Below are 26,721 nucleotides of genomic sequence, written 5' to 3'. Positions count from 1 at the left end.
AACTGGATTTAAATAACAGTAAACTCCCATGGCTTCAATTATCATCCCTCTGTATGTCTGCTTATGTCTTTTCCTAGCTGGAAAAATTCCAATAGATCCCTCTTCCTTCCTAGATAAAATGTAGACATGTTTGTATGGCTTTTAAAGCCTTTCACAATATGACTCCCTATGACTTTCACAGGTTTACTGGATTTTATTCTCCTTCCCACATTGACCTTGCTGTTTACTGTCCATGACATGCCATTTCCAGTCACTATGCCTTTGCATAGTGTCCCCCTGGCCTGGATTGTACCTCACTTCTACCTCTTAAAATCCCTAGCTTCAATTAAATCTCAGCTAAAGAGCTACCTCTTATAGAAACTCTATTATGATTCCCTGAGTTGCTAGAGATCTTTATCAAGAAATTACTTTCCATATATTTTGCATCTAATTTTCTATGTACATGTTGTTTTTTCCCAGTAGAATGAAAGGTCTTTAAGCACTACTTCACTTTTGTCCTCCTAACCCCATTACCAGTACCTAGCACAGGGCCTTGCAAATAGTAGGTCCTTAAAGTTGGTTGAATTGTTGAAAGTCACTTTAAAAAATGGGATGTTCTGCTTAAGAGGGCCTCTTGTTTACTTTCTGTGAGAGTAGGGACCTCAATGGTGGTTTCCTCTAGATCATAATATATATATTCAGGGCTACTAGGGAGCCATCTTATATGAGGGCTGAAATGGAAAATCAAAGATGTATCAAATACATATCTCTTCTAGTCCATCATCATTTTATAGATGAAGAAACTGAGGTCCATAGTAGTGAACTGGCTTGTCCAAGGTCAAAGAGGTAGTAAGGAGCAGATCTGAGATTGGAACCTTCATGCTTCAACTCCATAATCAGTGTTATTTCTCTTTTTTTCTTTTTCTGGGGATGGAACTAAGAAGATTGCTGATGATTCTTGAAATGTCCATCTCAGGATTGCTGCTACATTGCCTTTACCAGACCCAGGCTCATCTAGGTTAGATAAATGCCTACCATGTACTTGATACTGAGGGGATAGGAGAAGAGCAGCTCTTCCCTGAGTCCTCACAGCAAAAAAAGGATAGTCCTGATATAACTGGAAAATTAAAAGAGAAAGGGAAACAGAGGGCAGAATTTCTTCCATTAAAGGTTCACTGAATAGGCTGTACATGGGGCTTAGTGGCGAACCCTTTAGACTTACATATTTCTTGTTCACTATCATGAGACCTAGGGACTAAAAAGGGGATTGTTTCCACATCCCAAAGCAGTCAAGTCTTTTATTACTGAGCCACAAGTGGTTGGCGTTCATCTAAGCTCAGTATATATACATCATGGAGTACACGCCAATCCAATACCTCCCACATCCTAAATATTTAACAGGATCAATTTGGCTTAGACATATGTGGTGTTCATCTCACTGAAGAATTTGTGGATGCATACTGGGGGGAGGATAGCAAAAGACAATTTGACAATTCTTTTGTAGCAAAATAGAAAGTGAAATATTATATTAAGCTAATGTTACTTTTCCTTTCTGAGTGGTAAGGATAAGTATAATGGCAAGCAAAGAAGTACTTAGCACCTTGTTTCAGTTATGTATTTAGCACCTTGTTGCAGTTCAAGTGTCTTTGAGTTTTGCCCTGATTATATCAAGTCTTTGTTAAGAAACAGAACCTGTGAATCCCACAATGGGAGGGACTTGCCAAAGACAGGAACAGGAAGGATGTAAGAGGTGGGTAGAACAGGGAGGAGATGGTGTCTGGCATTCTGTTTGTCTGTTCTGTCTGTGTTGATTTGTGTTTGTGATACTTTGTACAGAAGCCCTGGGATCTTACTGGAAGCCCTGAAAGAGAATTTTCTTGTTATCTGTTTACAGAAGACGTGGAGGAGGGTTTCCGAGGTCCTGGGACTATACCGATAATTTGTGTTGAGTTCTCAGACCTTCTTTGTGGGTCTATGTTGATTTCACAGGCAAATAGTGAATTGATGATGGTGCCAGAAATGTGGATGAATGTCAGGGCATTTCCTTGGCAAAATGGTTCAGGTTGGATATGTTTATTTTTTTTATAAGAAATGCCTTTTTATACTGACCTTGGGAAAATGGTATATAAAATTTTCTTTCATTCACAAGAAATTCTAAATCTGTAATGGTGCTTTAGAATAGAGATTGGGTAACAAAACTACAAATCTCATTGGATTCTTTAATTGCCATCCTAAAAAACTCATCTGAAACCATTAATTAGATGTATGCCACATAAGTAATTTAGCCAGGTTTCAAAATGTAAAATCAGACAGGATCTATTAAAATAGGAGAATGAAATGGAACTATTTTATCACTAACAGGAAAATCATATTGGTGACTGAAAAGAGAGAGGTGGCATGAAGGTTAACAATGAGACATTTGAAAACAATATGAAATAAATTTGGTTTATCATCAAATTCCATTTTGCTGCTATAATAAAAGAAGGGGCTAGTAGGGAGGAGCCTAGATGATCCTTATGAGGTCTAATGTTTTATGAAGCTGTGGGTCTAAAGTGTTTAGAATCCTCTTATGAGAGATTTTACCTAGCCTTATAATCACTGAGAACTGTAAAATGAGATGGCTGGACCAAAGGATCTAAGGTCCCTTCCAGCTCTGACATTCTGCAGTTCTAAGATCACCCCAGGAGGAGGGATTTCAGGGGTCTTTGGAGATGAAAGATAATTTTGCAGATGTGGAGTGGGAGGTTACAGATATAGAGTGGGAGGTTGTTCTGAACATAGGGGATGACAGGGAAGATGTAACACAAGGCTTGAGGTATGGAGAAGAAAAAGGTGATAAAGGGAAAGGGGAAAAAATGGTGTTTAACAACTCTAATATAAGGAGGGCAAAGCTGTTCATTTTTCCCTCCAGTCTTCCCCACTGTGGGCATTACTGTCATTTCATTTTTGCAAGTTAGAAACTTCACTCTTAAGTTTCTTCCATTTTTACTCCTCATCATAACGCATTCTGTCACTAAATTTCACAGCTTATTTGCACACATATCCTGTACTTGGTTCTTTCCCTATTTCCCCAAAGCCAGAACTTGACCCAGGACTGGTGACGTCCTCTTTGGACAAACTTCTAGTACAGCCTCTCAGTCCTTAGCTCTGCTTCCCTACTCATAATTTTCCATGTAGTGATCAAAGGCATCTTTGCAGCCTACTGCCTGAATCATGTCATCTCCTAAGAGTTCAAACATCATGCATAATTTGAGAGCAGAAAGAAGGGGAAAGAGACTCTGTGGTGTCCCATGTCTCCTTTTTACTTTCCTATTTGATTTAAAACTGCAAACAATGGTGGTCCATATTAGGGAAGGGATCTGATCTGTGGTGAATGAGTATGCATCTTAGTGAACCCTCAGGTTTCAATATCTATGGAAAGGCTGGTGGTCCTGCTTTCCTAAACGATAGTAAAATACTAATCCCCTTTACTAACCTTAAACAAAATCAAGGAGAAACACACATAAAACAACACAAAAGCCACTGAAATTACTGCAAATAATGTAACTAAGCCTTATAAATAGGTAGGAAAATTTTACAATGCCACAAAAATTTACTACCAGTCCACCCTCTCCTTAGCAGGTATAAAAGGCAGTAAAATGAAGGAAACCAGCATTTAAAAATTATTTGACTGGCAGAAATATTTACTAGTCTTGAGCAAGTGACAATTTACATTATGAATATTTATTTTGCTTTGCTTTATCAGTGGGAATGATGTTAAAGAAGATGCAAGACCATAAGCTAGGCTGCTGCACCCTAAGGACCACCTTTCTCTCTGACATGCCACTGAAAACTCTTATATATGTCGTCTCCCACATTAGAATGTGAACTCTTCGAGAGCAACGCTCACTTTTGTTTGTATCTCCAGCACTGAACACTTTGCTTTGCACATAGTAAATGTTTAATACATGCTATTTCTTTTGTTTGTTTATTCTTCTTGAGCAACACATGTATATATCCATCTCCCCCCTTTCCCTTCCATTCCCTATGTTGCTATCCCATCTTCTGCTTGCAAATAGGTAACTTCCACCTTCCTGTACCCCCTCATCCCACTATCTCCTTCCCTGGGAGGATTAACTCACTCCACTTTGGAACTCCGAGGGCTGAGTTTCACTTGTGAGTGAGTACAAATCCACTTGCTGCTCCTGACTCTGCTTCATATCTACCCACCAGAGGACATCTTGACTTTTGGTGTACCCTCCACTCCCTTTACTCTAGGAACAGTGTGTGACCATTATTTCTGAAAAGGTCATAACAATTGACTGTCCATTTCATTGACTCTTAAAACAAAAGCACCCTTTTCTGGCCACCGCTCCCATGGGTGAGTTGTCCCCTATTAAAATGTAAGATGCTTGAGAGAAGAGACTATCTCATTTTTGCTATTTGTATTCTCTGCTCCTAGTATGGTGCTTGGCACAAGGTGCTTAATAAATGCTTCTTCATTCATACGTGTCTTTTTATACCTATTCATAAATATGGGGACTGTGCAACATATTGTACCAGGAATGAGGGAGACAAGGGTAAATAAGGCTGAGTGTATTGAAAATCCTTTTAATTTAGAAAAGATGATAAGTCATATACTTTTATTTCTGAGTCCATGATATCATTGATGCAGATATTCCCTCTCCTGATGCATAGTACAATCTATTTATGCCTTTTCTTTGTGATATTGTTCAAATACTTCCCTGAGGACCAGCCAATGCTCTAGAGATCTTTCTCTGATTCTTTCACTCTTTTGTTGATCACAGTGCAATGTCTGTATTGACCATCTGTTGGCTACATGACATCCCATCTCCTTTTCCTAGTCATTTATGTTCTTGAGGGCAGCTGTGGAGTAAGGGTACTGGATTTGGATTCAGAGGCCCTGGGTTTGAGATAGGATCTCCTGCTTCTTACCTGTATTAGGTAGGTCATTCTCCTTTGATCCACAACCGTAACAGAGGGGGTATACTGGTAAATGTTTAAGTGTCTCTTTGGGGGGAAGAAGTATGCATGAAATAAGGAAATGAGCATTTATTAATCTATATATTTGTTAAATACACAGAAAATACCTATCACATGCTAGGCACTATGCTAAGTACTTTGGAAATATTATCTCATTTGATCATCATATCTGCCCTGGGAGGTAGGTGCTAACCCTGTTTTTCAGCTGAGGAAGGCAAGACTGACAAAGGTTAAGTGACTTGCCCAGAGTCACACAGTAAGTTTCTAAGACCAGATCTGAGCTCAGGTTCAAACACTTTTAAATTGAATATGAATTATTAACATTAATTTGTGGCATTTTCTGATGTCTGAGGTATACACTCACACTGAAAATTTAACAATTGGTTCTAGTAATCTTGTGGGTTCTGACTGGGTCTGGAGTCAGGAAGACCTGAATTCAAATCTAGTTTCAGACACTACCAGTGTAACCTCAGGCAAGCCATAAAAAAAATACAAAATTCTGTTTGCCTCAGTTTCCTCATCTGTAAAATGGGGTTAATAGTAGCTCCACCTCCCAGAGCTGTTGTGAAGATTAAATAATATAATAATTATAAAGACCTTAGCCTAATACTGGACACAAAGTAAGTCCTATATATATATATATTTTTGGAGGGGAAAGGCCTTGGGGCTAAGTGACTTGCTCAAGGTCATACAACTAGTTTTTGTGTTAAGTGTCTGAGGTCAGATTTGAATTCAGGTCCTCCTGACTCCAGGGCTGGTGCTTTATTGATTGCACCACCTAGCTGCCCCAATTCATTATTCTTTGGCTCTTTTCCTTGACTTTATCTTCCTAAATCCTTTACTGATATCCCCCTTTCAAATGTATATTCTCTTAAAGTTCAATATAACTTTCACTATGATTCCATATAATTAGGTCCAATTCATTGTCTTTGTATATTTGCAGAGAAATATAATATAAACTAGAACACGATAAATGCATAAATAAAAGTACAAAGTGGTACAGGTGAGAAATTAGTTCCAGTTGAGGATATCAGGTGAAGCTTTGTAGTAGAGCTCTAAGTTCTTAGAGGTTAGAGACATGTCTTTTAATATTATGTGATAAGGGGGAAGCTAAGTAGTACAGTGGAGAGAGTGCTAGGCCTGGAGGTTCAAATCCGGCTTCAGACATTTACTAGCTGTGTGACCCTAGGCAAGTCACTTAGCTTCTGTTTGCCTCAGTTTCCTCAGCAGTAAAATCAGCTGGAGAAGGAAGTGGCAAATGACTCCAGGGTCTCTGTCCAGAAAATCCCAAATGGAGTCACAGAGAATTGACCACAACTGAAAAATAATTTATCAACAATTACAATATAAGGGTGTGTGTGTGTGTGTATTTTTGTATGGCCCACATAGATTATATATAGACACATGGGCCTGTCTACATGGGCTTCACAGGAAGGCAAGCATAGACATCTCTGACATCTCCTCACTCTACGCTTCTCCAGATGAGACTTTGACTGGTCTAGAATTATCTCTCTGTTCTCTTAAATTGTTAGTCTAGGAGGAATAATTTTAAAAATCAAGCTAAACTGGTGTTTACTGTTCCTTAATGGGGAAAAGAGAACCCCAACCTGTCTAAATCCATGGCTTGACCCCTTTCCCATCAAATACCAGTTTCACAACACATATAGCAAACAGAGAAGAAACCCATTTATCCAAGTCAATAGCAAAACAGAAATTGGAAAACAGAATACATGGAAGAACACATACCAGAAAATACAGAGTAGAGAAGTTCTTTCATTGGAAGAGAGATACTTCAGCTCAACAAAGAGAGAACATTTCAGATCTCACCCAATTGGAGGTTTCCTGAAGTTTTTAGGGAAGTAAGCTGGGGATAGGCACATGATAGAGATGGTGAACTCCTCTTGTGCCAGCTTCTTCCCAGGGTTTTTCCTTCTCTTCAGGGACCTAAAGAGAGGATGGAGTTGCACATCTTCTCTCTTGATGCTGGAAACCAGAAGAACCTAGGATTTCTCTCTTCTTCCACTTTAGTCAGCTCCAAGGTATGGAACATTGAATAATCAGTTTCCACCAATAAGGAGAGAGTCTCATACAATTGGCCCTTCAAGCCAAGGCTTGAATCTACGTACAGAATCAACTGAACACAGATAATTAATATAATTGATAGTAATTAGACAGGTTTGCCTAAATGGGCCAGGGAAATAAAGGAAGTTGAGAGGTTAAATAGAGTAGGATAAACTGCCAAATTTAAACAATGTAAATGTAATGAGAAGCTACTGACACCATAAAATTGGCCTCTTATTTAGTGGTCTGTATTAAATCACATTTTTAGAATTTTTAGTTTGGGAGTAGAAGGGAATACTACTAACTTATAATTCAGGGCTGGGCTTGAATCAGGGTAGACTCTTGGTGGTTTAGAATCAATACTGGAACAAAATGAAACTCATAGATCATTCAACAGTTAACAAAAGATTTACTGTTGTAGCTTGGCAGGAGAGGGGGCTCGACAAAGACAAGCACTGAGGACACTTAAAGCTGATTTACCTGAGTGAATACCCTTTCCCCAGTTGCTCCTCTTTTTTCCCACCAGGTAAACATCTAAGAGGGGCCTGGAGCTCCCCTTGGCTGTTTTGTACTCAGACAACCAAGAGGCAACAGCCTGAGCCAACCAAGTCTGGAGGATAGTCTCAGTACCTTTTAATGAAAAAAAAAAAAAATAGACTAACTTTCATGGGGGCAGGGGTTAGGATATTATTCCTGTCTGTAAATACTGATTAGAATCTATAATCACAGGAATTTGCCTGACTTATTTATTCCACAATAGTTTTAAAAAACTCTTTTAGTGGGTTAGAAAGCTGCAGTTGCATTTTGGCCATAGAGGAGACAGGTTGGTAAAGGTGAGAGAAGTCCAAGTAATAATTAACTCAAGATTTTGGTGGTAGGAATCGAAAGGACCCAGTTAGCTGAGACTGAAGAAGTGCCTGGATTGTTGGATTTGGAAAAGGGCAATGAAAATGTGAAAGTGATTTTGATGCTCACTCTGTGTCTCAGCAACAGTGAGCATTTCTGTAAATGCTAGGCTCTTTAAAACAACTATAGTTTATATACAAATATAGCAGTTGAAAAAAAAAGTGGTAACCTACTTAGAGATGATTTTGCTGAGGTTAGCTGGTTAGAAGTTAAGATGTAGGCATAGCAGCTTCCCCCTGCCTGCAGTCTTTCAAATGTGTGGCTTTTGACAAAGACATTGGGTCAGCGCTTGGACTTTTAATTTTCCATCTTTCTATCCCCAGTATCTAATATAGCCACTGGCAATTGTTGAATGAATGAATTGATAATAGCTCCACACAAGTCATTATTGGGAAGATTAAATTCTTACTGTAGTAATAACGGTGGATAAGTAGTTTCATCTTGTACTGGAAGGATAGCACACACACACACACACACACACACACACACACAAACACACACACACACACATCCCAAGAGGTAAACAGAGTAAGAAGCCCGGCTGAATCACGAGGACATCAACTAATCAGCTGTCTAACACTTTTACGGTTGTTAAAGCAGTGCAAGCTGATACTAACCAATTGCCTTGGGGTATGTAACTTTTTGGGGGTTAAGTATGTTTTGGAGGAAAAAGGAGATAATACAGGGAAAAAAATTAACTCAAAATACTCTTTACAGATGTGTTTTATTGCCGGTGATATGAGAAACTTAGGTCTAGAAAAATGCTAAAGGACCACAGTGCTAATTAGTGGTATACATAATAACAGATAAAATTTATATAGTGCCCACTACGTGCCAAACACTGTACTAAGCGCTTTACAGTGAATATCTCATTTGGTCCTCACAACAGTCCTGGGAAGTACATGCTATTATCCCCATTTTACAGAGGAGGAAACTCAGAAAAAGAGTGGCTGAGCGACTACTTAATCACACAGCTAGTTAAGTAGAACTAAGACTAGGCTCCAAACCAGCACTCTTTCCAAAAGACCATAATGAATAAATGTATTTTTTCTTCCTTCCTTCCTTCTTTTGGTGTGCATTCTCTTTGGGGGTAAGCAATGGTGCAAGATAAATGTACTCCGATTAATGAGAACTGAAAAAAAAAAGCAAATAAATGCAAGCGTTCCATCCACAATAATTTCATCCCAGCTGGGGAAAGAGCAAGTTATTAAAGCTGGCCGACTCCCCGCTGCCTCGTAACCACGTGGATGCACAACTCAGGGAAGGAGGAATTATTGAGAGCACAAGGATGAGAGCAAAGAAAGGGCTTCAGGAGCAGAGAAGGCGGGACGGTCTGGCCAGACGTAGCAGGGAAAGCGGCAGGAAGGACCACGTGTTGCAAGAGGAGGAAGACTCGGGAGCTGGAGGAGGCAAGGGGACCCCGCCCCCGAAACGCGGCCTCGCGCCCCCTGCCCCGCCCCCTCCCTCTCGCACTCTCCCTCGGGGCGTGGTCAGCCAATGGGAAGGGAGGGGGCGGTGCTCGGGAGCCGCGACTGCTGCGGCTGCCTAGGCTCCTGCGGTCTGCCGGGCCCGCCTGTTCCGCTGCCACCGTCGTGCGTGGTGCTGGGGCGACGGAGCCGCGTTTAATCCCTCCCTCCCTCCGCTCTCCCCGCCTCCCGCTAACCATCTGCCGCCGTCTCCCCGCGCGCCGGGGACCTCTGTGTCATAGCCGCCCCCTCAGCAAGGTGAGGCACCGTGGGGAGATCGTGGCTCGGGCGCCGGCCTCGGTCGTCCGGGGCCTGTCCCCCGCGGCTTCCCGGGGCTGGTTGCCGTGGGTCTGACCCGGGCGGGGCGGAATGAATGAGGAGCCGGCCTTGGAGTAGGCCGCACGGCCTGGCTAGCCGCGTCCTTCCCTGGGCCGGGCGTGCGCACATGGGGTGGCAGGCCGGGCCTGGGGCCGGGACACGTCGCCTCCCAGGCCGCCCCGTGGGAGCTGAATTTGGGGGTGGGATGGGGGACGGACAGGTGGAAGAGCGAGGACCCAGCGGGGAGCAGCTGCGCCCCTGGGGGCCGCAGGGAAAGGAGTCGAGGGAGCCTGAGGCGTGATTCCTCCTCCCTGAACCCAGGGAGAGCGGCTGTGGAGCCGGGACACGGTCCCGGAGGAGGGAACTCGTCCTTCTTATGTGAGCCTCAAATAAGTGACACGAGACAGCTGTGGGTCCTCGTGAGCCCCGGGTGTGCGATCGTGTCCGGAAAAGAGGGAGTGCACAGTCTTGAACGCGTGCCGTGACCGGCATCTATTTTCAAACAAGCGAAGCATAATAATAGATTGAATTTAGGGTTGCTGATGTTAGGATTTGTAGCTGGAGGGAGCCTTAGGACCCAGGTACAACCGGGGAGCTTAGTTCCTGGAGCAGATGAGCTTTTCCTTTGGCTCCAAGGGATGGCTAGTACATAAAGTTAGAAGGGACCAAAAGCTTATTTTTAGTACCTGCCCATATATGGGGAAGGTGTGGAGGTGTGAAGGTCAGAATCCATAGAATGGCTCCTTCATATAATATGCTAAGTGATGACAGTATAGGTAGGAACTACCCTTAAAGATGGGGTCACTTAATATTTCTTTTAATGCTTTCTTGTACTCTCACTCCCTTATTCATAGAGCCACATGTCAGGTTTGCAAATAGCGTTGTCAGCACACTGGTCCGAGAGGAGGGTTGTAGCTGAGTTTTTAAGCCTGTCTTTAGCTATTGGTGGTGAGACTTTCTAGGACTTCACAGGAGCGATTGGAGTTAGAACAATCAGATCTCTTGAAAGGACTTTCTTTAGTAAGCTATATGCAGTTCTGTCATTTTGTAAGATTATTGTATTACCTCATTTATTGTGCTGTTGTGATGACTCCCTAAAAAATTTGGTGGAATACCTCTATGTTTTGGTGGAGGGGACAAAGAAAAAAAGCTTTGATTAAATGTTACATTTTGATGTTTCAGATGCCCCCCAAAAAGGGAGGTGATGGAATTAAACCACATCCAATTATTGGAAGATTTGGGACTTCATTGAAAATTGGTATTGTTGGATTACCAAATGTTGGGTAGGTGAACAGTGAGCTTTTATGTTTCAGTATTATTAGTATTTTAATGTTATTCATAAATGGCTTAATATATATGTAGAGTATTATGCAGATTTTAAAACATCATATAAATGTTAACTATTATAATTAGTTATTATACAGTTATTCCTTCTGCATTACTGGGGTTAGGGGTGTGGAACCCCATGATCTGGAAAATTCACTTAAAATCTTTTGACCCTCCTTTCATACTACAGAAGAAGTCTGAATTGTTATGGTATTAAAAGATAAAATATGTAGATATTATACAACACTATATATATATTTTATGCATTTCTGAGTTTCTAAACTTTTTTTGTATTGTCTGCTGGCCTTTGCTTGTCATCTCTGGCTTCTGCAAAAGTTTCCAAAAATTCTCATTTAATTTCTTATGCTGACTTATGATGTGTTGAAACCTTGATGGGGAAAGTTGAGATGTGGAAGAGATAACTGTATTAGACAGTATATAGTATGGGGTGACCTTGTAGCTAGACAGACCAGAATTTAAGTCCCTCCTCTGACATACTGAATATGTGACCATGGACAAGTTATTTGACTGTGAAAGTTTTAGCTTACATTGGTAGATGGAGTTTCCTTATCTGGGAATCTCATACCAGGGAAATCACAACTCCAGTCCCCATCCCTGTTACATATCAAAACTCAGGAAATAACTAAAATTTATAGTGTTGATAGATGCTAAGATAGACAAATGTGACTAGTCTGTGATTTAAGTAACTTTATTTTAAGAGTTAAATGGCAGTTGTGTTTGTATTTCTGCTTTTGCTCATGGTTGCTGTCAAAACTTATTTTGGATTGGAAAAAGTTATATTTCAACAGTTTGAGTTGCTTTTAAAATACTTTGAGGAAACACACATGTGTATTTAGCTATAAACTGGGAAGCTTTAAAAAATGTATAGATACATTTTGTTTTGACATAATAGTTCTGGATTTGAAATCAGGGAGACCTAGCTTCAAATCATACTGCACTTATTAACTGTGTGATCCTAGGCAAGTTGCTTAACCTTAATCCTTTGCCTTAATTCATAAGTAAAATGATGAGTTGGACTAGATGGCTTTTAAGGTCCCTTCTTACTATGATCCTATAGACTTTTTTTTTTGCTTTTTGGAGGGGGAAGGCAGGGCAGTTGGGATTAAGTGACTTGCCCAAGGTCACACTGGCTAGTAAGTGTTAAATGTCTGAGGCTGGATTTGAACTCAGGTCCTCCTGACTCCAGGGCGGGTGCTCTATTCACTGCGCCACTTAACCACCCTGATCCTATAGACTTTCAAACTAATCTACAAAGTGTATTCCCTGAAAACTTCTATACTAAAAAGTATATTCCTTAAAAACAGTTTAGCAAAACTTCCTGACAATTGTACTTGTGACTGATAATAACTGTTACTTTTTGCTTCATTTGGTTTCTGGTTTTTAACAGAAGAAATTAAATGCTTGACCTTTGATTCTGTTGCATTTGACCTGAGTTTTGTATCTGTTAGTGTTGACTTTATATTGTCTTAATCAATATTGATATTGTACTTTTTATGATACTTTCTTCAGTGTAGAAATATAGAATCTAATTATAGAATTATAAGATTTTAGACTTGAGGGAAGCCTAGAGGTCATCTAATCCAACTATCTCATTTTACAATGAGGAAATTGAAGACTAGAGAGGTTAAATAATTTGCCCAGGGCAAACATTTACACAATAAGCCAAAGACCAGCTTTCTTTCTGGTTTGGATTCACTGCCCTTCCTTGCTGCTTTGCTTCCTCACCACTCACTAATTTCTCAAACCCTTGAACCTGATTTTCAAACCTATTACTCTATGAATTGTTTTTTTCCAGCAGTCATCTTTTAACTGTTAATGTATGTGTATGTATGTATCTATCTACTTACCTACCTACCTATCTGATAAATTGAGCTTGTCTCAGAGGGAAGGCACTAAGATTAAGAAGGACTGGGAAAGATTTCTTTCAGAAGGTGAGACTTTTAGCCGAGACTTTAAGCAAGTCAGGAGATAGAGATAAGGAGGGAGAGTGTTCAAGTGTGGGGGACATGTTAATGCACAGTTTATTTTTTAAAAGTCTTCAGTTAACAAGAATTTATCAAGTACCTACTGTGTGCTAGGCACTGTACTTAACCCTAGCTGTACAGAGAAGGGCAAAAAACAGTTCCTGCCCTAAAGGAACTCACAGTCTAATGGGGGAGATAACAGGCAAACAAACAGTTTTTTACAAACAAGATATAAACAAGATATTGTCCTTTGGAGATATGTTAGCAATGGGAGGGCACTAGCATAAAGGGGAAATCAGGAAAGACTTCTTATATAAGGTGAATAATTGGGACTTCAGGTGAGTAAGATAGAAGATGGAAATGATCAGAGAACATTACGAGTATGGGAGAAACAATGAAAATGCGTATGTCATTTGATGAACAACCAGGAGGCTAGTGGCACTGGATTGGAGAGTATGTGGAAGAGAGTAAGGTGTAAGAAGACTGGAAAGGTAGGATAGGGCCATGTTATGAAAGGCTTTGAATGCCAGAGGATTTTATATTTAATTCTGGAGGTGATAAGGAGCCACTGGAGTTTATTATTCCTTAGCTATAAAATGAGAGTATTTGACGAAGGACTCTTGTAGCTCTATGTCTGTGATCAATGATGATACCTTGCTTTTCTTAACAGTGGTCTTTACTGGGTTGTCAAGTGGAGAATTTCTTCAGGCAGATCTTTGCATGTTTCTGTGAAATCTTTATGGTCATTCCTTGCAGCCCAGTAATATTCACTATGATCATATACTATAGTTTGTCTAGCCATTCTCCAGTTGTGGACATATGTTTTGTCTTTTGTAATTGCCTAGATCTTTAGGTTTCACATTACTTTGTAAATTGCTATTGGATGAGAGAACAGATCTTGGAACCTGCACTTGTGAACCTAAGAAAACTTGTGTATGGTTCTAGTAAAAGATGGCATGGACTGAATTGTGACTAAATTGTTTTGTGGGTTAATCAATCATTGTATCTATTTGCTGATGTATGTTGGTAGAAAATATTACTGGGATTTTGTACATTCATTTTCACATGTATGCATCTTAAAGTTTCACGCATTTTTTTCTGATTAGACCTATATAATGTTTTATTGAACTAAAAACTCCCACCAAAACCAAAATGTCATAGGATGACTATTATAGTAGTTAAAAGCAGTCAACAGGGAAGTTTCAGGTAGGTAGATTGTTTTAATGAGTGAAAGGAAAGCCATTTATTAAGTATTTACTATGTACACAACTGAAGCACAGGAGATACAAAATAGAAAAACACAATAGCCTCTTCTGTCATGGAACTCACATTCTAATAGAAGAGAACACACATAGGAGTGTTTAGCTTCAAGTCTTATAGAAAGATTAGTCATTTTTTGGGTGCAGTGGTGAAGCAGTGAGCAATATATCTTCTTTAATGTCATTTCTGTTAAAAAATCTGTTTCTGATGCTGAACCACTTGACAGTGCCAAGGATGTTGGTATCAGGAATTTTTTGAGAGGGTTCTTCGGTGGAGGTGGCTGTTGCAGAGTCACTTGATAGGTTGCATTTCCACAAGGTTATTCCCTGGAGTAATCTTGCTGTGGCACCATGCTGTTAGTGAGGTTTGTTGTTTGGAGAGCACTTTTGCTCCTGGAGCTCTTGAAATTGCTATTGATGGCAGATGGATTGAGGTAGGGATGAGTGAACCTCTTCTCAGCCGGGATTGACGCTCTGGGCAATGACTGAGGGAGCCTGACTAGCAGTAGGGTTGGTAGTCTAGGGGTTAAAGCAGTTCCCAGGGACTCTTGGCTTCTGGGTCCTAGGTTCTCTACAGGTTCTAAGGAGAGGTAGTAGGTTGGTTTGATTTGATTTGCTTGACGCATGTCACCTTCTGTCTCTTTTCTTAGGATGCCTCAGTTTTTCAGCTATGTTGGTTTGTTTATCCTATCACTGATAGTGTCTATGTAGCAGGTAGCAAGGTCAACAACAAGAATGACCTTGATAGTAATCTAGTGTGTTTTGAGGCAGAGATGCCTTTATGTGCTTCCTTCCCATCGGTATTGTGTAGGTAGAACTGGAGGTAAAGTGGGAAAGTGCTTCAATAAGGATGAGAAGAGTATTGGGATGGAGACTCAGGAAGCCTTACTTTCTTCCTCCCTTCTCTTCCTCTTCCTTTTCCCTTTCTTCTTCCCTCTTCATCCTTTCCCCTTCCCTTCATTCTTCCTACTTCCTCTTCTTCCTTCATCTTTCTCTTCCTTCTTCCCCCTTCCCTTCCTTCCTCTTCCTCCCTTCTTTCCTCTTCTTCCTTCCCTTCTTCCCATTCCACCTTCCCCTTCCTCTTTCCATCTTTCCCCTTCCCCTCTCTTGCCTCTCACCCCTTCTGTTTTTGACCCTCTTTTTCTAGTTGATTGCTTTGGAATCTTATTTATTCTAATACCTCTGTGCAGATGACCCTTCTCTAGTCTTGACATCTCTTCTGAGCTGAAGACTTGCACCCCCATGTGCTTTCAGAACTTATTTACTTATATTTTCTACCACCAACTAACATGTCTGAAAGAAATGCTATCTTTTTGCCTCCAGCACCAATTCCTTCCTCTGACTTGCTTGCGCTTATTTTTTTTTGTGATATAGCTGCTCATCCAGAGCACAGAATGTAGAGCTGGAAGGACACTTAGGGGTCATCTAAGCACTTGTATCCCATCTAGTTTACCCTGGATAAACTCATTATCCTTATGACTTGCCAGACTCAAACTCTCCTTCTCTGGCCATCATTCACCTATACATGTTTTCTTCCTTTATTAGAATCTAAGCTCCTTAGGGCAGGGACTATCTCATTTTAAAATGAAGAATACAAGGCCTTATCACAGTATATGTTACATAGTAAATGTTTAGTGAAAGGGGTTTTTTATTTGTTAGTATTTCAGATAAAACTAAGGCCTAGATATGCCAAATAACTCTCCCAAGGTTGAACAGTTATTAAGTGACAGAGCATTGTTATGTTTAATATTTCCCTCTTTTTCACCTTATAACTAGTCAGTTACTAGGTTATGTTGATTCTGCTTCTATAACGTCTTTTGCATCTTTCCCTCTTCTCTTTCCATTATGACTAACCTAGAACAGGCAGGCCCTTATTACTCCCTGTCTGAATAGCTTTTTCATGTCTTTTAGCCTTTACTCTCTAATCTGCTCTTGATACAACTTTGAAAATAATCATTTTAAAGTATAGAGCCCTGTCACTTCTCTACTTAAAAATCTTCAGTGGTTCCTCATTTTTCCTGAGAGCCATATCCTCTGCCTGCTATTCAAAGCTCTCCATAGTTTTGTGCCATCCATCTTTTCTGTTTTTAAATCTTATTACTAACCTCTCTAGACTCTGTGCTCCAACAAAATTGATTTACATTGGAATGTAATGTATACCTTCTATTTCTGTGCCTTTCCTTACTTTATACATTATGTCATATGTATGTATGATATAATAAGCTATTGCTTATTATATCACTAAATAACCTCATGCTAAGAAATGTTCAAATGACTTGGTCAGGGTCACAGAGATGGATCTAAAATGCAAGTCTCCTAACTCTCTCTCTCTCTCTCTGTGTCTCTGTCTCTCTCTGTCTCTGTCTCTCTGTCTGTCTCTGTCTCTGTCTCTCTCTTTCTCTCTCTATGTATATATATATATATATATATATATATATATATATATACTCTCCTTCCTACTCTTAAGGAGTGGAAGACTACCTAAAATGTAACTTTTTTGAAGTTTTCTGTGACTTCCTTCTGCCATGGCATGGTGCATACAGTGTTGGACATCATCAGGAAAACCTCGATTTCTTCCTTACCTTTGACATTTACTACCTGTGTCTTCATCAGTAAATCACTTCTCTGAACCTTAGTTTGCTCCTTGTAAATTGGGGATTTTTTTTTTTTTGTGAGGCTCCACTGTGTTCATCTATGTAAAATTTTTTGCAAATCTTAAAAATACATGTTAGCTGTTAATTCATTCTCATCAATTTTGATGACTTTGAGATAGAAATGGTTCTGTGAATGTCAGTTGCTATCCTACTGTTATTTATAATTAATACCCTGTGGAAAGGTGGCTAAATTTTTTTTTACTAGTTGCATAAAATTATTAGAATGTAAGTTCATCCTCTTTAAACTCATAGAGTCATCCTTGGGACAACTCCAGTAGCAGACAAGATATCTGGGATGACAATATACCTCATCCTATTGCCATGTGATTTTGATCTCTTCTACTCTACCTTTCCATGTTTTTTAATTCCATATGATTTGGATATTATAGATATTTGATATGGCAGCATCTATTAAAACCTTCTTAAATTTTTATAATAAGCATTATATATGAGCAGTTGTGGGCAAAAATTAGGTTGGCATGAATGTTTTGGTCCCATTATAATTTATTGATTGGGTTCTTCAGCATATTTTGGGGTCTCTATTTGTAGTTTGAAGATTTCTTGTCTGTCAGCCCATGAAAGACAGCAGTCGTCTGATAGATAATTCCATCTACCAGGTCATGTCTTACTATGTCTTCAGTAGTTGATAAATTTTTACAGCCTGTAGTAATGTGTTGCATAGTCTGTTGTTTCCTTGAATAATTTACATTGATTACTAAGTGAAGTCTTTCTAAGAAGAAAAATCTTTTGTAATTTCTGTTCTAGAACTAATGATCTGGAATTGCTATCATAAAATCATTTCTGTTTGCACAAACTGATCTGAGTGACTCAGCCATTGGTTTGATTGTTTTTGTTCTTGTTGACATAGCATTGGTTGTATTCTTGTGAATGTTGCTTGTGGAGGGCTTTTTGATTCTATTCTTGCACATAATTTGATAGGCTCAGGTCAGGTGTGATATCCTTTTGATTGCATTAAAAAAATCCAATGTCATGTTCTTGTTATGAATTTTGACTTATTTCTGCTTGTTTCAAAAGTATTTTTTTAGATTTTTGACCTGTTTATGCATTCTAAGAGTATTTATCAATCCTCCTTGTGTGTGTGTTTTAATTTTTTTGTACTTGCCTTAGTATGATGGGACCTGTGTTTTATTAAATATTGTATGAATTTTTTTGAGTATGTTTTTTCATATCTTTTATGGTATGGTTATATAGCATTACATAGATCTTAACTCTTTTAAACGATTTTTTCCCTGTTCAACTTTGATTTTAGGATGCTGGTAAGTCATAGTCTTCTCTTTTCTTTTTTCTTTTTTTTTGCTTAAGGTGTCTTACCTGGAATAGACCAAGATATTTTTAAGTCTTTTATTTCAATATTTGGTTAGTATAACCTCCAGATTGAACCTAGAAGCCATTAGCCTTTATTTTTGCTTGGATTATTTTAATAATTCTATACTTCTCAAATCCAAATAATACTTTGTTATCATTAGAGAAGAATAAATGTTTTGCTTATCGTTGTGTATTGTATGTTTAAGTGGTCCTGTATAGCTTGGTGTCTTGTACATTACAAATACATGTACATTAAGTAATTAATAAGATGTTTGTATTTGAATCCCTCTCTCATTTGGAAACCATACTTTAGTTCCATATGAGAGAGATGCTAATGAATTGAAGGATGTTGTGTTAAAAATAAAGAGCTGTTTTCCATGGGAATATCATATATTCTGTTATTCTCATTATATTTGCATTTATTTTATATATTTTCAATACATGAATAAGCCATGAATGCAGTACTGAGTCAAAGGCTTTGTGATATTTAACAAAAACGACTATAAAAATGTACAGTGCTTTTGAGTAGCTTGTTTGATAATCTGCAAATTAAAAATAAACCACTTTTTTGATAACCCTGTATAATGCCAGTGTGATATTCACAGCATCCATGGTGGCTATGAATATGCTAGTGTAGTTATGAATCATAAAATGTAACAGACTCTCCACCTGGAAGAAAGAACCAAAATATTTATTCAGACACCAGAAAATTGAATCCCAACATCAGAAAGCCAAATCCATCATAGCAACCAGGAACTTGGTACACATAACCAATGCAGCCAGCACCGACATCCCCAAGCTTTCCCTTCTTCAGGCCTTCAGAAATGCCCCTCTCTCACTTGCCCTCCATGCTCTGTTCTGGTTCTCCCCGTGCTCCTTCCTGCTCCACCCTTCTTGTTCCACCCTTTCAGCAAGCTCCTCCTCCCCGTGGTTTCCGTGTGATTACATTTTCACAAGGGGTATTGTTTCACAAGGAATAATCACTTGAACTATTATATCATTTTTACAAAACTTTATAGGTTCTTTACCTAAGTTTTGGAATGTGACAATAATTTCTCCTTGATAATTAGAATCTATCACTCCAGCCAATACATGTATTCATCAAGCTGCTTATCCTGATTTAGGTAATATCTGTCCAAAATGACTTTTAGTAATTCTCATATATATTCCAGTAGAGATTTTTCTTATTTCTTTTCTATCCAACCAAAAGATACTACAAATCATATCCTGCCAAACCAGGTGTTCCCGGATATAGTGCTGGGACATCTGGCATCACAGCCCAATATTCAATATTTGGGATCTTATGTGTTTATTGTTTTCTAATTTGCAGATTTGGGGGTCATTATTCTGGCTAGTTCCTCCCAATGCTCTATTATTCAAATTACATAAAGCTGTGAGAAAATTAACATTCCAGTGTTGATATGAATTATTAGAACTTAATTTCCTTAACTGTTCTTTCAGTAATCCATTCATTCTTTCAGTTAACCCAGATGCTTGTGGATAATATGGAATATGATATATCCATTCTATATTGTTTAATATACAGTACCTCTTCATTTCATTACTTTTGAAATGTAGATCCATTGTCACTTTGAATCTGCATTGGGGTTCCATAATATAGAAATCTAGAGTTTTACATGTGTTTTTCTGGGTCACATTCTTATAAGGACAGGTAACTAATACACCTGAATAAGTGTCAACACAAGTACTTACAAATTTGCATCCTTTATATTGGGGTAGGGGACCAATATAATCTATCTGTCAAATTTGGACTGGGACCTTTACCCTTGCTATTTCTCAAGTTTTTACTACCCGAGGAACAGTTCATTCCCTTTCTAGTTGACATATATGACATTCCTTTGCTACTTGTTTTAGCAATGAATGAGAGACACTAAAACCTCTGTTTTGTGCCCACCATTGTGTGGCCTGGACCCCTAAATGACCGACTGTTTGATGGACCCATTTTGCTAGTACCAGATCATGAGTTAGTGTCAGGGTAGGGACAGTATATTGAATAACAATCTTTGCTAGTTGATCAGCATGTGTGTGGTACTCATGTTCTGGCTGAGTATCTACATGAAAAACTGACAAATTAGTAGCCAAAGACATGTCCCATATATCTCCCATAATTCTTTGCCTCAGACTTGTTTACCATGAATTTCCCAATTTTGATTTTTCCACATGGGCATCCATGTAGTTAAACCATTAGCTACCATCCATGAATCAGTGAATATATGATATTGTCCTCCTTGTTCTGTTTTAATAGCTTGATGTAGTTCATAAGTTCAGCATATTAGTTGTTTCTGCCTGTTTCAGTATAGACAAAGTCCACCTAGTACATGGATTATAGGCTACTACTTTCCAATGTCTTTTGTAGCACAAATATTTTGCTGTCCCATCAGTGCACCATGCATGTCTCTTTTGTTCCTCAATTAATCCATCATATCCCTCATTCCATTTTACAGAGGAACGTGCCAACTGTTGCTTTGGTTCCAGGGATGTTCCCCTTAGTGTCTATATTTGCTATAAATTCATGTAGAATAGAAACTTCACTTTTGCATGTTTCTATTTTGAATATACCATTTCCATTTTATTATGCTAGCCTTTTGTGCATGTCCAATTCTGTGGGAAGCTGGGGTTCTCATTACCCAGGTCATAATAGGGATTATAGGCCTTACTATCACTTCATGACCCAGAGTCAGTTGTTCAGTCTCTACCAAATCCCAGTATGCAGCTAGCAACTGCTTTTCAAAAGGTGTATATTGAACTTTTGATGAGGGGAGTTTCTTAGACCAAAATCCTAAAAGTACATTTTGGCTTTGTTGTTTTTGCCATAAATTCCAGTTTGCATAATCATCCTGTACAGTCACCTATAATTCCACCAGGCCATTTTGCATAGGCCATAAATCTAGGGCTAACTGTATAGCAGCCTTGTCTTCTTCAAAAGCATTACTCTGTTCAAGTCCCCAATGAGATTCACATTTCTTCTGAGTAACTTTATATAAGGGTTTCAAAATCTGTCCCAGATGCAGAATGTGGTGCCTCCAATATCCAAATATTTAATCCTATAAACTTTTGGGCCTCTTTCTTATTGGTAGGGGTAGGAAAATCCTGAATCTTTTGTTGGGCTTGCGGAAGAATCTCCTGCAGCCCCTTATTTCATTGTATACCCAAAATTTTACATTTTGAGCTGGTCATTGAATCTTTACAGGGTTAATTTCCCACCCTTTGCTTTTCATATGCTCAGTTAAAAGGGTCAAACTCTTCTCTACTTCTTTTACATCTTTTCCCTGTATCATAATATCATCTATGAAGTGGGTAGGCTGTACTCAAGGTAGCTCTAATTCATCCAGATATTCCACCACAATTCTATGACAGATAGTGGGTCTATGCAGATATACTTGTGGCAAGCAGGTGAAAGGTATGTTGTCTGCCCTGCCAGATGAAAGAAAACTGGTCCCATTGTTTAGAATCTATTGGGATAGTAAAGAAATCACTGACTAATTCAACAACTGTGTTCCAAGTCCCATGATTTTTCTGGATCCTTTCTGTTAAGGTTATGGTATCTGGAACAGCAGCATACAAAGAGGGGGTCAACCTTATTCAATTTTCTGTAATCCCTGGTCATTCTCCACATCCCATCTGACTTTTGCACTGACCAGACAGGATTATTCTATTGAGTGGTTGTAGGAGCTAACACTCCTACCTCAACATATTCCTTTATAGTATTGGTAATTTCATCTTGTCCACCTGGCATATGATACTGCTTTAAAATAATTATTTCAGAAGATTCAGGTAAAGTGGTTGGGTCTATTTTTATTTTTCCCATTAGAAGTCTACTAATTCCTATCATCCTTACTGCAAATTGATATCTCCCTTCTGGTAAATTTAGAGTCATCCTCTCACTATATCTATTCCAATGATGTATTCAAGAATGGGTACAATTACAATTACAATTACCATGATATAGTCTTTCTTAGGTAATTGTTCAGTTTTCATTGTTAGTTTAACTTGTCTAACTGATATTTCAGCTCCTCTCCATCCTGTGATGGTAATAGGAGTTCCATGTTTAAACTTATAAGGGTTTCCATAGGTAAGGGAGACCTCTGCCTCAGTATCTATCAACACCCTAGTTACAGTAGTTGATCCATTTTTCCAATATATGGTTAAACCAATGTGGAGTCTGTAATCTTTTCTGTGTATTTCCTTAATCTGGGCTGGGACTTGGCCTATTTCCTATTCTCCCTGAAGATATGACAAACTTGGATATAATTATTCAGGAGTATCTGTAGGGGTGGTTCCTACTTCCTTATTCAGTCTAATATTAGGCACCTTTTCTTGGTACATCTTATATAGTAGTTGGAGTACTGTCTGTTCTTCTAAAATCTATCCTTGCTCTCAATAGAGCAATAAACAATTCTTTTCTTGTCAGTTCATTCTGACTTTGAATCTGCTGGCTATTTATCTTTTCCCCGTTCCCCTAAGTCACTTAACTGTGAAATCTTATCCAGCACCTCTGAAAGAGGATGCCCTATATCCCAAATTAGTCGAGTCAGAATTAGGTGCTTATAAGCAGGGGGAATTGTCTTCACTATGATATTTCTAGGAGGAACTGCTAAGGGGATATGTTGATATTCATTTGCATCTCCAACCATGATAGCAGTTTTCATTATGTCTTCCTTTAGCTTTCTCTTACAGTGGAGTATCAGGGTCTGTCTCTATCAGGCCACATAGAGTCAGTAGGATATTGCTTATTGCATCCCTCTGCAGCTAAAGCTAACAGATTAGTTGCATTTTTACCTCCTTGTATATGGCAATCCTTAAAATCTTGATGTACAGAAGGATTCTAATACCTATGAATTTCAAGCAATCCACACTATCTACAGATACTCCTCCGGCCCCTTCATCACTGATTATCACCATCCGAGACACTAACTATTCTCCCATCCTTTGGGTGAATTGATTTAATACATCAGTAACCTCTTGTTGAGTGAAATCTTCAGTTATCTCTTTGAACTCTGTTTAGCTCCAGTTCTCCTCTTCTTAGTGTGGGAGGAACTTCTGCATTAGAAGCCTCCTCATCTAACTTTGTTCAGTTCTCCTCCTACACATTCTTCTGGCAGTCCTAAGGGCAACTATGCCCAGCTTGTACAAAAGTTGCTGCATGCACATTCCTTTTGTTAGTTTTTCACTTCCTTTTAGCTAAATGAACAGTAGCTTGTTCTTCTATCATCTGAGACCCTCTAGCTTGTTCTTCTAAAGAAGAGCCCGAACTCTGTGGCACAGAAAAATTCCCATGCAAACCAGCCAACTCTCTTTCCACCTGAGCTTTCTCCTCCTGCAGCTTCTCTCTGTTTTTATACATAAGACAATACTTTGTTAGGAAGGCCCAGCCTCTCCTACATACCCCTACCAGTTCTTTCCCTGGTTCTATTGGTATTCCTTGCAAACATCTTTCCAGATCTCTGCATTCTCCTTTCTGTAGCCTCGGTTCCCAGTTTTCACAGAGCCCTGTGCTTTTAGCCCATTCTCTTCCTAAGAAATATCTGTTTCTTTCTCTAATGCCCTCCTGCCTCCAAATAGAAGCCTGATATTTTGTGATCCCATCCTTATCACCAGACATAATGCCAATGCAATATTCACAGCACCCACAGCGGCTATGAATATGTGGGTGTAAGTCTCTATCACAAAATGTAACAGACCCTCCACATGGAAGACAGAACCAAAACATTTATTCAAACACCAGAAAGATGAATCCCAACACCAGAAAGCCAAATCCATCATAGCAACCAAGAAGTTGGTACACATAACCAATGCAGTGAGCACTGACATCCCTAAGCCTTCTCTTCTTCAGGCCTTCAAAACCAAACAGGCTCCTTTAACCAAAAATGCCCCTCTCTCACTCACACTAACTGCTCTGCCTCCATGCTGCTTGCTTCCAGTTCTGTCCTGGCTCTCCCCTACACCTTCCTGCTCTACCCTTCCCGTTCTACCCTTTCAGCAAGCTCCTCCCCCCATGGACTCCATCTGATTACATTTGGCGTATTAAGGGGCAGGGAATATCTTCAAATACCCATTATCATCACACCCTGGGAACTTTTTTGGCATATCTTTTTGCTCCTCAGGCAGTGTATTGTTGTAAGTGTAGTTTTTATAAAGTTTCTTAAAATTTTTAAATTAAAACAATTTTTTTTGAGGGTGGAAGGCAAGGCAATTGGGGTTAAGTGACTTGCTCAAGGTCACACAGCTAGTAAGTGTGTTAGGTGTCTGAATCCAGATTTGAACTCAGGTCCTCCTGACTTCAGGACCTGTGGTCTGTTTACTGTGCCACCTAGCTGCCCTCAATTTTTTTTGAAAGGAATAGAAGCTGTGAATACTTTGAATTGAATAAATACATATGTGATTTGCCTATGTCTGCAGAAATCACTGTTTTAATTGTTGATAACCATGATGGAGAAATGTAGGGTTAGGCTTGCGTCTGAGAGGAAGCTAGTAAAATACTTTGCTAATACTTCATATTTCCTGGTGAACGGTTTGTATCAGTAATTACAGATCTTTGCTCTACTGTTTTCCACTTTTGCAGAGAAGCTGTAGCTTAATTTACCTTTTCATTACATTAGTGGTGTTGCAGGCTTTCTCATTCTCTTGTGATTCAATTTGCATTTTTGTTGTGGGTACCTTCATATAGACTATGAGTTTTTCAGGAATCTGTCCTCTGATTTCTTCTTATACCTTTATGGTACACTTTCTGATTGATTTTTGAGTTTAAAATTTTTATTATATTGACTGCTTTAATTCCTTGTGTTGCCTTAATCTTTCAACTTTTGCTTTCAATTGCTGATTAAGGGAGTCGATACTTTTTGTTGTTCTTTTTCCCTCTAGATTCCTTTTGTACATTGTTTCTTTTTTGTTGCCTTTAATTGAGTAATGTGATATTCAGGTTTTCTATTGCATGAACTTAAATAACCTGTCTGGTGGTGCCACTGTCAGAGATAGAATTTTGGGCTTAATGAAGCTTAGGTTTGATGAAATAGAGCATTTATTAAAATTTTTACAATGCAGAACACTAGTGAAAATGGCAAACTATTAAAGCCTTTGATGGAGCAGGAGAGAATAAATGCATTTCAAAGGGCTCCCCTGCTAAGATCTAACTCCTTACAAAGCATAGGGAAATTCATCCCTTTTACATTTAGTATTTCAGGGGTATTTGATTTGATTTATCTTCTGTCATTTCTTGGTCTACTGGTATTCATAGGATCATAGAATTTGAGCCAGAAGGGACTTATGTCATTTAATTCAGTTCCTTCATTGCATATATTAGGAAATGGAGGCCCACAGAGGTTAAGTTTTGTGAGAAATTAATTATTTCTCTCGTTTAATAACTAATTATTGAATCAGGCACAAGGTATTTCCCCATTTCTCCTTCCTCATCCAGAAACCAACCAGAGTGGGGAAATCCCTCTTAGAGATTTTCCCAGACTGAGATCTAATCAGACAGTAAAAAAAAATTATGAGTTTGGGCTAATGGATTTATTCCTGCTCATTGTGTTTGCTCTATAGGGCTCGGAAAATGTTGATTCTCCTTATTGTCAAAACAGGAGATATGGAAATTGATTTCTCTTGGACCCAGATTTGATTGACCTAAGTCACATAACCCAAGATAGCCTACCTCCCTTTGTGTTAAGCAATCAGAGTTAATTAGGCACCCTTCCTGAACACCTGCACTTTGAAGGTCATATAAATTTTGAGTCCACTGCCATGAAGGGTCTTTGGTCTAAGAGAGATGACCAAATGACCGCTTTTATTAATACTTTGCAGGCTTTAGTAATAAAATGATTAAATTATCCAGAAACTGTTTATTGAATCTTTTTAATTACCACAGTTAATATTAATGGAAGCTAAAGCAGACTCTTTTATGTTGCTATATCTGCAAATAAACCAAAATGAAACATGAGTTCTGTATTTCACATTATTAAATCTTTAAAATTTTTCCACCATTTTTGTCAAAGATGATTGTTCTAATTTAGGATTTCCAACAACCCTATTTTTCCACTTTGTTTTTCCTGCTTTTTAAACGTTTTCATGTTATAATTCCTATTTCTATAGTGTGCTACAATTGTCCATGGAACTTTAATCACAGTGATCTAAGCTAGGCATTCTTAGGTATGCTGATCACTGCTGTACAAGTGAGGAGATGGAAGGGCAAAGAGGTAAGGTGACTTTTCCAAAGTTACTGTTAGAGTCAAGGTCCATCTTCAGGTTTTCTGAGTATGAGTTCATTGTTGATTCCACTGTTCTTTTTTTCCCTCTGCTTTTGGAAAAGACACACACAGAGCCTTATTTTCTTTCTCATTTTCAAGCTCAATTGTAACATTCACCAGTGTTACCAGTACAATACTATTCTTTAGATGTACAGTGGAGGCTGTAATGTATTTCTCTCCATTAATTTTTGGAGGTT

General features: G+C 38.9%; 1 protein-coding gene across 1 annotated transcript in view; it reads left to right on the top strand.

Moving 5' to 3' along the window:
- Positions 1-9,493: 9,493 nt before the first annotated feature.
- The window catches only part of OLA1 (Obg like ATPase 1), a 257,081-nt gene continuing 239,853 nt past the window's right edge, over positions 9,494-26,721 (top strand). Inside the window, exons 1-2 of the mRNA XM_069068430.1 lie at positions 9,494-9,653; positions 10,896-10,996. Of these exons, the coding sequence (XP_068924531.1) occupies positions 10,896-10,996 (101 nt within the window). The 5' untranslated portion in view covers positions 9,494-9,653. The remainder of the gene's footprint in view (positions 9,654-10,895; positions 10,997-26,721) is intronic.

The sequence above is a fragment of the Petaurus breviceps genome, unplaced genomic scaffold (genome assembly GCF_028583685.1).
Source record: "Petaurus breviceps papuanus isolate PSGF00001 unplaced genomic scaffold, PetGlider_PUasm1.0 90763, whole genome shotgun sequence".
NCBI lineage: Eukaryota > Metazoa > Chordata > Mammalia > Diprotodontia > Petauridae > Petaurus > Petaurus breviceps.
The sequence above is the reverse complement of the archived record's forward strand: the minus strand, read 5'-3'. Positions and strand labels throughout refer to the sequence as shown.